Genomic DNA, 12,508 nt, shown 5'->3' with positions numbered 1-12,508 from the left:
CACATAGTGGTAAAATGCGGATGTCAAACGCCAACCGTTGGATTGAGATTTCAATGGTACCGGTAAGAATACGTCCGCAGATCCGGACCATCAAAAACACAATCCAACGACAGCTAAGCGACGTCCGCATTCTTGTGAGATAAGGGCAACCTTAGCAGAAGCACCCTATATATATACATGCATATACAGGGCGGTTCTGGGAACAACTAATTTGACACCTAAAAAAACACCTCATAGTTTCCGATCAAATTTTCATGATCCGAGCCACTCAATGTGATCAGAACGTGATTTTGAGGGTGCTTACGAGAAATCAGTAAAAAAAAGACCGGAAAATGCTTGATCTGAGCAGTTTTTAGATTAGATTTGATGAACGGTTCAACTAAAAACTGCTCAAAATAAGCACTTTTCGGTCTTTTTTTTTTGCTAATTTCTTGCGGGTACCCTTAAAATCACATTCTGCACACATTGAATAGTTCGGATCATAAAAATTTGATCGGAAACTATGAGATTGAGATTTGGGGTGTTTTTTTAGGTGTTTAATTAGTTGTCCGCGGAACCACCCCGATATATATATATATATATACACACACACTATATGGATCGATTCAGGTTCGTTCGGTTCGGCCCGGATACTTGCTTATACCAAACCTAAACTGAAACTGGGTTGTTGTCATGATTTTAAAACCAAAACAATTAATAGATCGTTGAAATTGAATATACAACCCTTGGAATTAATAGATTGTTTGACTGCAACCCTTGGCTTGTACTCTTCAGGTGAGTCAAGCCAGCCAGGGTACGAATTTTCCTTCTATCCTTCAATATCTTTTTCATCAAATGACTCCACACTTTTCAAGTTTAAATGTCTTTCTCTTCTAGTAATGTGTATTGTGGTCCTCTACGTAAATCACCTCTGCTCCAACAACTTTGCTCATATTCGTGGTCCACATGCCCTTTGGAGAACACACTCAATGCTAATCAATCAAGAATCATTCAAAAACGCGCCTAAGACGAAACGTATATGTACGGCTGAAAGTTTAAGAATTGGATTTTTATTCAATTCTAAATCAGATCACACTATCAATTATGTAAATCACAACAATATGGATGCGTTTTCTTTTGGGGGGCACAAAGATCACTTATTGAAAAACTAAAGGCTTGTCTCGAGCATATTCAATATCATATTCTTCTGTATATTGTGGTCTTCCCTTATATATTGTGGTCTTCCCTTAGGCACAAGTGCTGGCTCTCACTAGAGGTGAGCAACGTGGATGCGTTCCTCATGCATGCCTCGACATTTCCATATCTTCGTACTTTCACATGATTCGACGGCTGGATATACATCCAAACATAGAGATATTTACACTACGTAGCATGTGGTGCCTGTGCGACTAGTGTGGATTCAGTCGTACTTGGCCTTTTGAATTGGAAAGGCCCAATCGTATTACCTTGTCAATACGATAGAACACCAGCTAGTTAATTTAGAAAACGCAGAAAAGTATTGCCACTTCGGTATTAGGCCTGTTGCGGAATAGCAAATTAATACAGCATTGCTCCTTTATCTAGTATTTTCACACGATCTGACGGCTAAAAATACATGTAAACACAATCATTAAATCACAACGATGCAGCCATCGTTTTCACGTCTTAGAGAGAACTCACAAATGCACGAATTTTCCTTGTACGTTCAAATGTAATTGTCATCAATTGACCTAAGACTTTTCAAGTTTAGTAGTCTCTCTCTTTCAATAATGTGCAGTGTGGTCCTACACGCAAATCACCTCTCCCCCAAAAACTTTCCACATATTTGTGGTCCACACGCCCTTAAGAGAACCCACTCAATGGTAATCAATCAACAATCATTCAAAAAACGTGCCTACAACAAAGCGTGTACAACTGATCCAATTCTTATTCAATTCCAAATCGTAGTACACCCAATCGATTAAATCACAACAATGTGGCGATCGTTTTTACAGATAACTTTGAAGTGAACTACAGATTTGTCAAGTAATAGCTAAAAAAACTCCTGGTTGAACTACTGGTTGCAAAGTTTTTTTTTTTTTTTTTTTTTTGGTGTATTCCAACACTCTATATGCCTAAAGGCACGACTCAAAAAGTTGGGTGTTGCATCGACAGAAATGATAAATTGGTACCAGAGAGGAATATTTCCACTTACGTTGGGTTTTTATATTGTTGCATTGTGATTTTAGGCATGGAAATATCTTTTTGGATGTTTACATAAGTGACACAGATCCTATTTCATCCGGCCAGTTTAGAACTGTTGTAGTAGGTGGTAAATCTTGGGGGGTTAGAAAGATCACTTTTTGAGAAACTAAAGCCTTTTCTCAAGTATCAAAGATAGAGTAGGAATGAATTGATGAATTGAAAGCCTTTTTATAGAATCTAAGATGTCGCTTATATATTCTCTTGTAAAGTATGGTATTCTCTAAGGCACTAGTCTGGGTTCCCAGTCTTCCACGCATTGGGTGCGACGGGCACCAGGTCCTCCATACCCCCGCTTTTATGTGTTTCTAGCCCTCGAGGAATGCCTCGGGATTTCCATATCTTCGGCTAGGAATACATCGAAACATAGGGCTATGAACACTACATAGCATATGGTGTCAGCACGACTACCGTGGATTCAGTCCTTCGCCTTTTGAATAAGAAAAGTCTAATCGTATTACCATGTCAGTACAACGAACACAAGCTAGGCTAGAGAACACAAAAATGTATTGCCACTTCAATATTAAAACTAACAGTACAACATTGCTCCTTTTGGATAGACTGGACCTTTTCTTAATACAGACATTCATAATGATCATAACAACTTACGCCTGAGAAGGATGAAAAAATCTATTTTCAAACTTGGGCACTGATCACTTGCTCATTTGATTGGTGGACAAAGTCCATTTTCCGATTCCATAGATTCCACAATGATACTGTACGAAGGGGTGCAACTAGAGCCTTCCGACGAGAAAGAAATTCTTGAGATAGGCGTAGCATCGATGGTCGGGACTTGGGCTGAGGATGTAAACATGCAAATGCCATTGTAGCAACTAGAACGATGTCCCCCGCAACTATTGGATTAGTTGGAGGCAGAAGGCGTGCATCTAGGACATCAGTTATCATCATGTTTTTGCTAGGAGGCGATGTCAAGGACGATAGGAGGTCTCTCGGATGCCTCCCCATGATCGTTTCTAATGCCACCACTCCAAAACTATAAACATCGCTCTTTTCAGTCACAACCATGGTATAGGCAAGTTCTGCACAAATACGAAGAGCAATTTAAAAATAACCACAGGCATTGGCTTCAATAAAACAAATTCAATACACGTACCTGGTGCAATATAGCCGTAAGTGCCAGCAATTACGGTTTGGTTGGATGAATCGGGATTCAGCATTCTCGCAGTTCCAAAGTCAGCGAGAAAAGCCTTCTGTTGAGAGTTCAACAAAATGTTGTTGCTAGATATGTCTCGATGAACAATTGGTGGGGTGCAATCATGATGCAAGTAGGATAAAGCATGTGCCATTCCTTCAATGATATTTACCCTTTGGGTCCATCCAATTTCAGAAGCTTCAACATCGAATCTTAGAGCACAAAACAAGCTTCCTTTTTCCATGTACTCGTACACCAAGAACATGCCTCTGTTGTGCAAACAAAATCCGTAAAGCTTCACGATGTTTCTATGTCGTACATTAGTCAACATTTTGATCTCATTCCTGAAGCAATGGTCAAAAGCAGGGTGCTCTGCTTCCAGCCGATGAAGTTTCTTCAAGGCAACTACTTTGCCGCTTGGTAATTGAGCTCTGTAGACGCTGCCATATCCCCCAGTTCCAATGCAATATTTGACGTCGAAGTCATTTGTTGCTTTGATGATGTCTTCATATGCAATACTTCCATCATAATTCCATATGGAGAAAATATCCCCATGTTTCGTTGTTTTTGATTGACCATCGTTTTTTTGGGTTTTACGGTAACGAAAGTACACAACAAACACAAGTAAAGCAAGGGATACTATGATCGGGAGAGAAATGACAAGACCAAGTTTCGTTCCTTTATTGGCCACGGAGGAAAAACAATGGGAGGAATGAAAGTCTTCACGGCAAACCCCATTTGGACACCCATTTGGAGATCTATTTGGGATTTGACAGTCAAGATGATTGTATGACAAGTTAAGAGTTCGTACGAACCTAAGCTTATATGGGATTTTTCCAGAGAGATTATTCTGCGAGAGATCTAAGTACTTTAGAGGCAAATATGCAAGTTCATTGGGAATGGTTCCATTTAGGTTGTTATGGCTCATATCCACCTTATCCAAATTCCGTAGCTTACCTATTTCACAAGGGATGGGACCGTCCAAATGATTTGAATGGAGATACAAATGGGCCAGATTAGACAAATTCCCTATTTCTCGAGGAATTGGGCCATGAAGGTTGTTATGGCCCATATCCACCACAACCAAATTCTGTAGCTTACCTATTTCACAAGGGATGGGACCGTCCAATTGACTTGAATGGAGATACAAATGGGCCAGATTAGATAAATGGCCAATAGATGAAGGGATTGGACCATTAAGGATGTTAGAACTCATATTCATCTCCACTAAATTCTTTAGGTTCCCTATTTCTTGAGGGATTGAGCCGCAGAGTCGATTTGAACTGAGAAACAAATAGGTCAGATAGGATAAATGGCCAATAGATGAGGGGATTGAACCATTAAGGATATTGGAACCCATATCCATATGCTCTAAATTCTTTAGGTTCCCTATTTCTGGAGGGATTGAGCCACAGAGTTGATTTGAACTGAGATCCAAATAGGTCGGATTGGATAAATGGCCAATAGATGAGGGGATTGAACCATTAAGGATATTTGAACCCATATCCACAAGCTCTAAATTCTTTAGGTTCCCTATTTCTGGAGGGATTGAGCCACAGAGTTGATTTGAACTGAGATCCAAATAGGTCAGATTGGATAAATGGCCAATAGATGAGGGGATTGAACCATTAAGGATATTGGAACCCATATCCATATGCTCTAAATTCTTTAGGTTTCCTATTTCTGGACGGATTGAGCCACAGAGTTGATTTGAACTGAGATCCAAATAGGTCAGATTGGATAAATGGCCAATAGATGAGGGGATTGAACCATTAAGGATATTGGAACCCATATCCATATGCTCTAAATTCTTTAGGTTCCCTATTTCTGGAGGGATTGAGTCGCAGAGTCGATTTGAACTGAGATCCAAATAGGTCAAATTAGATAAATAACCAACAGATGAGGGGATAGAACCGCTGAGTTGATTTGAAGTGAGATACAAATAGATCAGATTAGATAAATGGCCAACAGATGAAGGGATAAAGCCACTGAGTTGATTTCTATCAAGATACAAATAGGTCAGATTAGATAAATGGCCAATAGATAAAGGGATTGGACCTCGAAGGTTGTTGAAACCTAAATCCATCTTGACCAAATTCTTTAGGTTCTCTATTTGTAGAGGGATGGAGCCGATGAGTTTATTTGAATAAAGTGACAAATCGGCCAGAGCACTCAAATTACCAATAGTTGAGGGGATTGGACCTCCGATATTAGTCCCCGATAAGCCGAGGTGGACTAATTGGGTGAGGTTTCCCAGGTTCGGAGGCAGAACACCTTGAAGTCTAAAGTTGCCGGAAAGGTCAAGGTTGGTGAGCTTGGACAGATTACCAATTTCACCCGGAATTCCCCCCTCCAAGCTAGAGAAATCTCTTAGAGGATCATAATAGTTGAAAGAAGGAGAACGGGAAGAAAGGTCAAGGTGGGTGAGCTTGGAGAGAGTACCAATTTCACCCGGAATTCCCCCAATTAAGCCAGAGTCGCTGAGATCAAGATATTCAAGATTTGGCAAGGAAGACCAACTCATGTTTGAAAGCCTTCCGGATGAATAAAAGAAATGAACTTCCATCCGAACGACACTTCCTGCTCTATTGCAAGTGATGCCTTTCAAGTTGCAATGATTTGTGAAAGATAAGTTTGTCAATGAATCGTGTCCCCACCAACCACTATTCAGCAGAGCTTCCGCCTCTGCTGAAAATGAAAACGACGACGATGATTTTGCAGATGATGGAACTGCAAATGTGCTAACACAAGTTGCCATGCTGATTGCTAGGAGCATAAGAGAATAAATAGAAGAGGATATGGTATTGTTGCCCATTATTTAATGTGTGGTTTTTGTAGCAGCAAAATATTGAGCAATGGATGCAGAGAACAATGCTCAAGAGGAGTTTTTAAAAAGATTTTTGGGTCGACTTGTTGACCCCGGCACTACGAGTCAAGCAAGCCAAGAGTGTCTCTCACTTTTCCAGTCTTTAGTCTTCCTCTCTGAGTATTCTTCACTTCCAAAATGTGGTAGTCATTGAATTGCCAAGGCACAGATCTGAGAGAGAGAGAGAGAGAGAGAGAGAGAGAGAGAGACTGATAACTTTTCCAGTCTTTCTTCCTCTCTGAATATTCTTCACTTCCAAAATGTTGTAGTCATTGACTTGAGCGATGACTTGCCAAGGCACAGATGAGAGAGAGAGAGAGAGAGAGTGAGTGAGTGAGTGAAGACTTGCTAATTGCCATCAGTGATTCTGTTAATCGTGTAGGAAAAAGTTGTTAATCCAACTTCATATTTTGCTGGAAATTCAACAATCTAGTCACCTTAAAAAACGTTTAAGCATCAATCTAGAAAAACAGATTATGTGTAAGCATTATCACGGAATTCTGCATAACTATTCATTCACTAAACGTAAAACATTAGTCTAGTTTCAAACATGAGTGTCGTATGTTTCAAAAACAAAAAATTTAACATATATTGGCCACTTATTCTTTACTGAAAAATAGTAAGTTTCCTCCGTCGTCAAATGACCTAAGACTTATCAACTTTTTGAAGTCTCTCTCTTTCAATATTAGTAATCCACACGCCCTTAAGAGAACATACTCAATGCTGATCAATCCACAATTATTCAAAAACGCACCTATGACACGCCTATACGACTCTGGAAAGTTTTGAGAATTGAATTCTTCTTAATTCTAAATCATAATACAAAGATTAAAATCACAACAATGTGGAGATCGTTTTCTTCTTCAATTCCAAGGCTTGTCTCAAGTATACAGTGGTAATGAATTCACGAATTGAAAGCCTCGTTATAGAATCTATGATAATGCTTATTCTTTGTATAAAGTGTGGTGTTCTTGTAGGCACAGGTGGGGGTTCACGAAGTTCCACGCATTTGCTGCGACTGGCTCCATGTCCTAAGTACCCCCGTGTTTATGTGTTCCAATCCGTCGAGTAATGCCTCGAGATTTCTACATCTTGAACACATTTTCACATTACCTTGTCAATACGACAGAACACAAACTAGATGACAAAAAGGTACTGCCACTTCAATATTAGCCCTGTTACAGAACAGAAAATTAATACACCATTGCTCCTTTCCCTAAAAGGATGAAATGGAACGCGGGCTGATCAGTAGGTAGTTATAGAGGGTAATCCGCGTTTATTTTAGAATACAACACGCCCCCAGAGTGCAAAAATACTAGTAATATACATTAAAAGACGAGATGAATGTTCTCACTTCTTGAATATACATCTTTGCTGTCTTGGGAATCCCGCATAACCCTAGGAAACTCCTTCAGTTCTGCTGATACATTTATGAAAGGGCAAGAAATCAAAAACGTAAGAAAAGAACGACTATCAAAAGTGAAAACCCTCCGTGATCGTGTCACAAAAGTACGCTCCTCAATAAGTCAAGTACGTCCTCGTTCAGACAATTTGTTCAGTGGTTTATCGGACAATTTGTTCAGTGAAACCACGCGTCCTTTTAGGAATCCCCAGGGGGAACCAATCTTCCCGAGGAAGTCTCTCCCAAGGACACAGATGCCAAGGATGAGGCCCAAACCCTAGCACTCCTAGCTCCGTTATGCAAGTTTCTGGTTTTACACCGCCTCAGCTTGCTCCAAACCTTCTGAAAATCAATCACATGGAGAACTCGCCCCAAAAGATGGCTCAACTCTCCGAGGAATCCCATATTTAGGTGTGGGACAAAAGCAAACCATAAAGCAATTAAGTTAGATATCATCCTTGGGAAGAGATATAGGTACACCCTCAAGAAGAGGAATAGCGCGGAGAAAACTAGATAAGGTTCCATCATCAAGATCTCCTTCGCAGAGTTCCCTTTCCAAGGGTACAGAAATTTCAGACCACTTTCGGAATAGCTCCCTTGATCTTCAGTCAAATCCAATATTGGGTCAAGACCTGAACAGGAATAAAGACATGGGGTACAAGCACAGTGTATTTAGAGGAGGAAAACATATGATGAGCAAAAAATGAACATCCAACCTGCCTCTCTTTTACCCATTTAGACTATATTTGCATATGAAAATGCTTTTAGGAGATTAGACAGAAAATCAGACTTTCATGACAGATATCTCTTTTCCCCTAATCATTTCCCTAAATAACGAAGAATGAGAACCTTTACATATATTTCGCTTTCCTTCTCTTTTCCCTCTAAGAAACCTACATCCAATTCCACAAAGAAAATAAACCAAGATCCAAAGATAGCATAAATGGAGTGATTGGGAAGTGGAAGCTGACACAAGGAAAAAAAAAGTAACGTAAATGACCTAGCTTCATTTAGATGCTAAGAACCTGCGGTTATCTTTTGATATGGATATGAGGGATTCAGACATTTTCTCTTCCGATATACAAACTTCAGAAATGGGGTACACAATGGCCAAGTAATTCGAAGATCAAAAAAAAAAAAAATGGCCAAGTAATTCATCCAAAGGCACTACCTGTAGTTCCCTTATAGAACTGCACAAAGGACGAAAGATTCTTTGAACCATAATATTGAGTTTTTACCATCCGGTTCACAACCAATATGGAGGGCACGCTATGAATTCCGTATCTTGAAAGGACACTGCAGATATAACAAACAAAACAAATAATGAGGAATACAAAAATGTCAATTTAGACAGCAGAGAATGGAAATACAATAGCTCCCTTCCCTTTATTTACTTGGTTGCCTTGAGTAGACAGATTTTGAGATCCACCAGGTTATTCCTTAAATTAAATTAAAGGATTGATGATAACAAATCCAAAGAACTCGAAAGTCAAACCAACTACATCTACTTAGTTAGGAATACAAAGGTGTTTTCTGCAAACCACCAAATTTCCATATCGAGGTAGCCTACAGGGCCACAGGCCCAGCTGAAGGACAACCCACTCCTTAGTTTAGTTAACGGCTTATACTTGGTTGGAGGCAGAGCCCAAGTTGCCCAGAAAAGGAGGATCGGCATCGAAGGCTTGAGCTCAAGGGTTCGTTGAAGGCCTAAGCCCCAGATTAGACCGCAGACCAATCTTAGAGTGAGAGGGAAACCCGTTGACTAAAGGACAACTCTTCGGTCTTCATATCCATGCGGCCTCGAGATCCCGTGATACAAAACCCATCATATCTCAGACCTCTGGTCAAGTGGCAGAGCCAGGATTTAGATTGAGATGGTGCTGTTTAATGGAAGTGCACCGGTATTGTTGTATGCTTTTTTAAAAAAAATGAAGAGAAAGGTGAAGTGTAATTGTGTAAAGTCAAGCTTTCTCCTGGACTTTTTTTTATTAAAACAAAAACAAAAGCTTGATTCAGTTCTCCTGTGGTCTTTAGATGAAAGTCATTGAGATATTTTTTTTATGATCCAAACCATTCATCTTTTAAATCACTATTTCTCAATTGTGTAAAATTCGAGCTGTTAGGATACCGTCAATTGCCTTATCCATTGGTGTGAAATAAAAATTTGCTTGAAACTGGGGGTGGCACGTGCTAGTGTTGCCCCTGGTCTGGTCCCTACCTCAAGCCTAGATCTCATAGGTCTGTACCCCCCACCTTACCAGCCACTGAAGGCCCGACACCTATCCTCTAAAAATCAGGCTTTAATGCAAATACTGTGAGGAAAATTGAAGAGTCGATGTAACACGGATGTGCAATTTTATTTATGTTCTAGGATCACACTTTGACTGAACATGATATCATCCTTGTAAATATGCAAATAATCCTAAGAAGGAAAACCCACCTTGGCATGGCAGAAGATTGTTCGACCATTACATGTTTGATTTGAGGAAACATTGTACTGAGGGCAGCAAACTTGGTTCGAATGGCATTTGAAAAAGGACACGAGGAGCCGTAGAACAAAACAGCAATATATACGTTTGTCTGAGTAGAGCTCAAACCCCCGTCAAGGGATTTCCCATCCATCTTCAAAAATAAATAAATAAATAAGCACATAAATACATAGCAAGTTCAAGTAAACAATTTCCAATAATCTGCATGGTATCATCTAGCTCAACTAGTTCATGGACAAATCTCAAACCCATGATACTAATGAAATCACTTGTTCCATTCTTGCCTCTACCAACAAAAATTGCCACTGATAACATAACCGAAAAGATACAAAGCAGAACTTGATTTGAACCAATATAAATTCCATGAAAAGATTTCTGGATGTTTTGGTATTTATAAGTTCAACAACAGAGCTTCAAAAGTACCGCTGAGTTGCTGATGAGGATTAATGACCACTTTTTTTTAAGTACAATTGCCAATGTATTGAGATCGCTTATTGAGAAAACTATGTAAGTGTAAGAAAAGGAAGCGCAAAACATGTCAATATCCTCACAAATTATGTGGAATTCCGATTCAGTAGTTGTAATTAAGCAAGTCATGGTGGCAATTAAACAAAAGTGTAGCATCTCATCTTTTTACTGAGGAAAAGTACAAAACATAAAATCCAAACACTATTGAAATCATAACAGCTGTAACTGACAGAATAACGATAGGAAAAAAACCATAACTGCAGGATGGGTATCTATAACTATCTACAAATGAAAAAAAATTCTTTTTCTTGCCGACAAGGTAAATGAAATGGAGGTTTGCATAATAATGCTCAAAAAAAAAAAAAAAAAACTGATCTGCTATCATGGTTTACGAAGTTTCCATGACTATCAGTTCTCATATACTTGCTTTAATATGCAATTGCCGCAAATTATGGAAAGGAAACATCAAATCGTTCAGAATCTTCAGATCCAATCATGAAAATCTAGAGATAAGCAGCAAAACACAGCAAGCCCCATTTTATCTATATATAACATAGGAGTAGGATAGAACATGAGGTATGGGGGTCCAAAGGAAACGGGATAAATATTGAGAACACTAACACATAGGTGCTATTGGGGCACTTCGGGCGCTTTCAGATGTTGGAAAGAAATGCAAAACACCTTCATCATTAACCTTCTATTTCGAGGATGCATGCTCAGATGAAATCCTCACAAATAAGTATTCACCGTGCTGGTACGGGAAGAGTGAAGACTGAACACCATCTACACATGCTCAAAGTGCAAAGGAAATCAAGGAACCACTAGCTCTGCCCTTGGCTCCTCATGCGTAAGTCAAAGCTTGTGAGGGTGTAATACAATTGTGCATCATCCTAGCGATATGACTGCCAAGGGCAGTCAATTCACAAATACAGGATGGATGAACAAATGCTTACGAAGTACCATTGCTTGCACACATGATCATATTTGAACAAATTAAACATTAACCTACATAGCTGCGATTCTGCTAAAAAAAATCTGTTATTTACATGTAAGCATACAAAAACGCAGTGTTCCTTAAGTTTATTTAAACAACCACACCAGGCTTATATTAATGTGTGTGTGTGTGTGTGTGTGTGTCATCCTAATCTTCAAATTTTAACAGCACCCTGAACCACAAGGCAGTATTTTGGTTCACTGAAACAAACCGGGATTGAGCTGGTCCTTCTCTTAAAATGGTCATTCAGATGATTGGCGTGCTGAAGAAGAATGTACATCACACAGACTCATTATTTACAATTTAGGTGAATGGCGATTTCAATAGGAAGTAAAGAAATCACCGTACCATCCATGCTCAACATTATTCCAGCAAACCAAAGAGCTTGATTTTGTTCAGCCTCACTCTCATCGGTTGAAAATGTACTCAAATGAGAGAAAGATAACGAGGTTGAACTGTTGGGCTTCTGAAACCTGAACCGATTTGGGTTGCTCTTCGCAAACTATTCAAAGTTATGTTATACATTCTTGCTATACGCAGCAGCCAACCTTGCACTCTCTTCACTCCATACATAGTGGAAATTCCTGTGAGCTGTGCGCATACTCAACACACTCAGGGAACACAAAAATCTTCACATCTAGTGTTCTTCGTTTCTGTTCTTGACTATTCTTCGCGCACGTGGGTTTGTTTGTTCGGCCGATTTCTCAACACGAACGGAACAACAACATTCTCGGAAGCTACAAATCCCTCAACCCTTAAAGGACGTAAATTTACGCACCGAATCCAAAACCCTAAAAGCCCATAAACACACAACCAAAACAGAGACATACTACAACACATATTTACAAAGACAATTCGATAACAACAGAATAAGACCTAATACAGCAAAATCAACACCGTAACAATACATTCAAAC

At 39.5% G+C, this 12,508-nt stretch overlaps 2 protein-coding genes across 3 annotated transcripts in view; both read right to left on the bottom strand.

The window, feature by feature from the left end:
* Positions 1 to 2,747: 2,747 nt before the first annotated feature.
* On the bottom strand, positions 2,748 to 6,291 carry LOC131304694 (MDIS1-interacting receptor like kinase 2-like). The gene is made up of 2 exons (XM_058332026.1): positions 3,335 to 6,291; positions 2,748 to 3,260 (listed from the first exon to the last, which is right to left on the bottom strand). Exons 1-2 carry the CDS (start codon positions 6,186 to 6,188, stop codon positions 2,857 to 2,859), a joined length of 3,258 nt encoding a protein of 1,085 aa, XP_058188009.1. The 5' UTR covers positions 6,189 to 6,291; the 3' UTR covers positions 2,748 to 2,856.
* A 1,250-nt stretch (positions 6,292 to 7,541) lies between these two features.
* Positions 7,542 to 12,508, bottom strand: part of LOC131304227 (5'-adenylylsulfate reductase-like 5) — a 5,473-nt gene continuing 506 nt past the window's right edge. The window contains exons 1-4 of one of the 2 annotated variants that reach the window (XM_058331380.1): positions 11,941 to 12,508; positions 10,082 to 10,263; positions 8,813 to 8,937; positions 7,542 to 8,273 (exon numbers count right to left, since the gene is read on the bottom strand). The exon at positions 11,941 to 12,508 is cut by the window's right edge and continues 8 nt beyond it. In XM_058331380.1, coding sequence (XP_058187363.1) covers positions 7,840 to 8,273; positions 8,813 to 8,937; positions 10,082 to 10,263; positions 11,941 to 11,943 — 744 coding nt within the window. In that variant the 5' untranslated portion in view covers positions 11,944 to 12,508 and the 3' untranslated portion in view covers positions 7,542 to 7,839. The remainder of the gene's footprint in view (positions 8,274 to 8,812; positions 8,938 to 10,081; positions 10,264 to 11,940) is intronic. The other variant, XM_058331379.1, reaches the window with a different exon arrangement.

Source organism: Rhododendron vialii, chromosome 10a (assembly GCF_030253575.1).
Source record: "Rhododendron vialii isolate Sample 1 chromosome 10a, ASM3025357v1".
Classification (NCBI taxonomy): domain Eukaryota; kingdom Viridiplantae; phylum Streptophyta; class Magnoliopsida; order Ericales; family Ericaceae; genus Rhododendron; species Rhododendron vialii.
The sequence above is the reverse complement of the archived record's forward strand: the minus strand, read 5'-3'. Positions and strand labels throughout refer to the sequence as shown.

Excerpts from the sequence above, each read along its gene's own strand:
- LOC131304694 (XM_058332026.1), bottom strand. The coding sequence starts at position 6,188 with ATGGGCAACAATACCATATCCTCTTCTATTTATTCTCTTATGCTCCTA. Across the intron at positions 3,261-3,334 it reads TTACGGCTATATTGCACCAG|AACTTGCCTATACCATGGTT; the intron begins GTACGTGTATTG and ends GTATTTGTGCAG.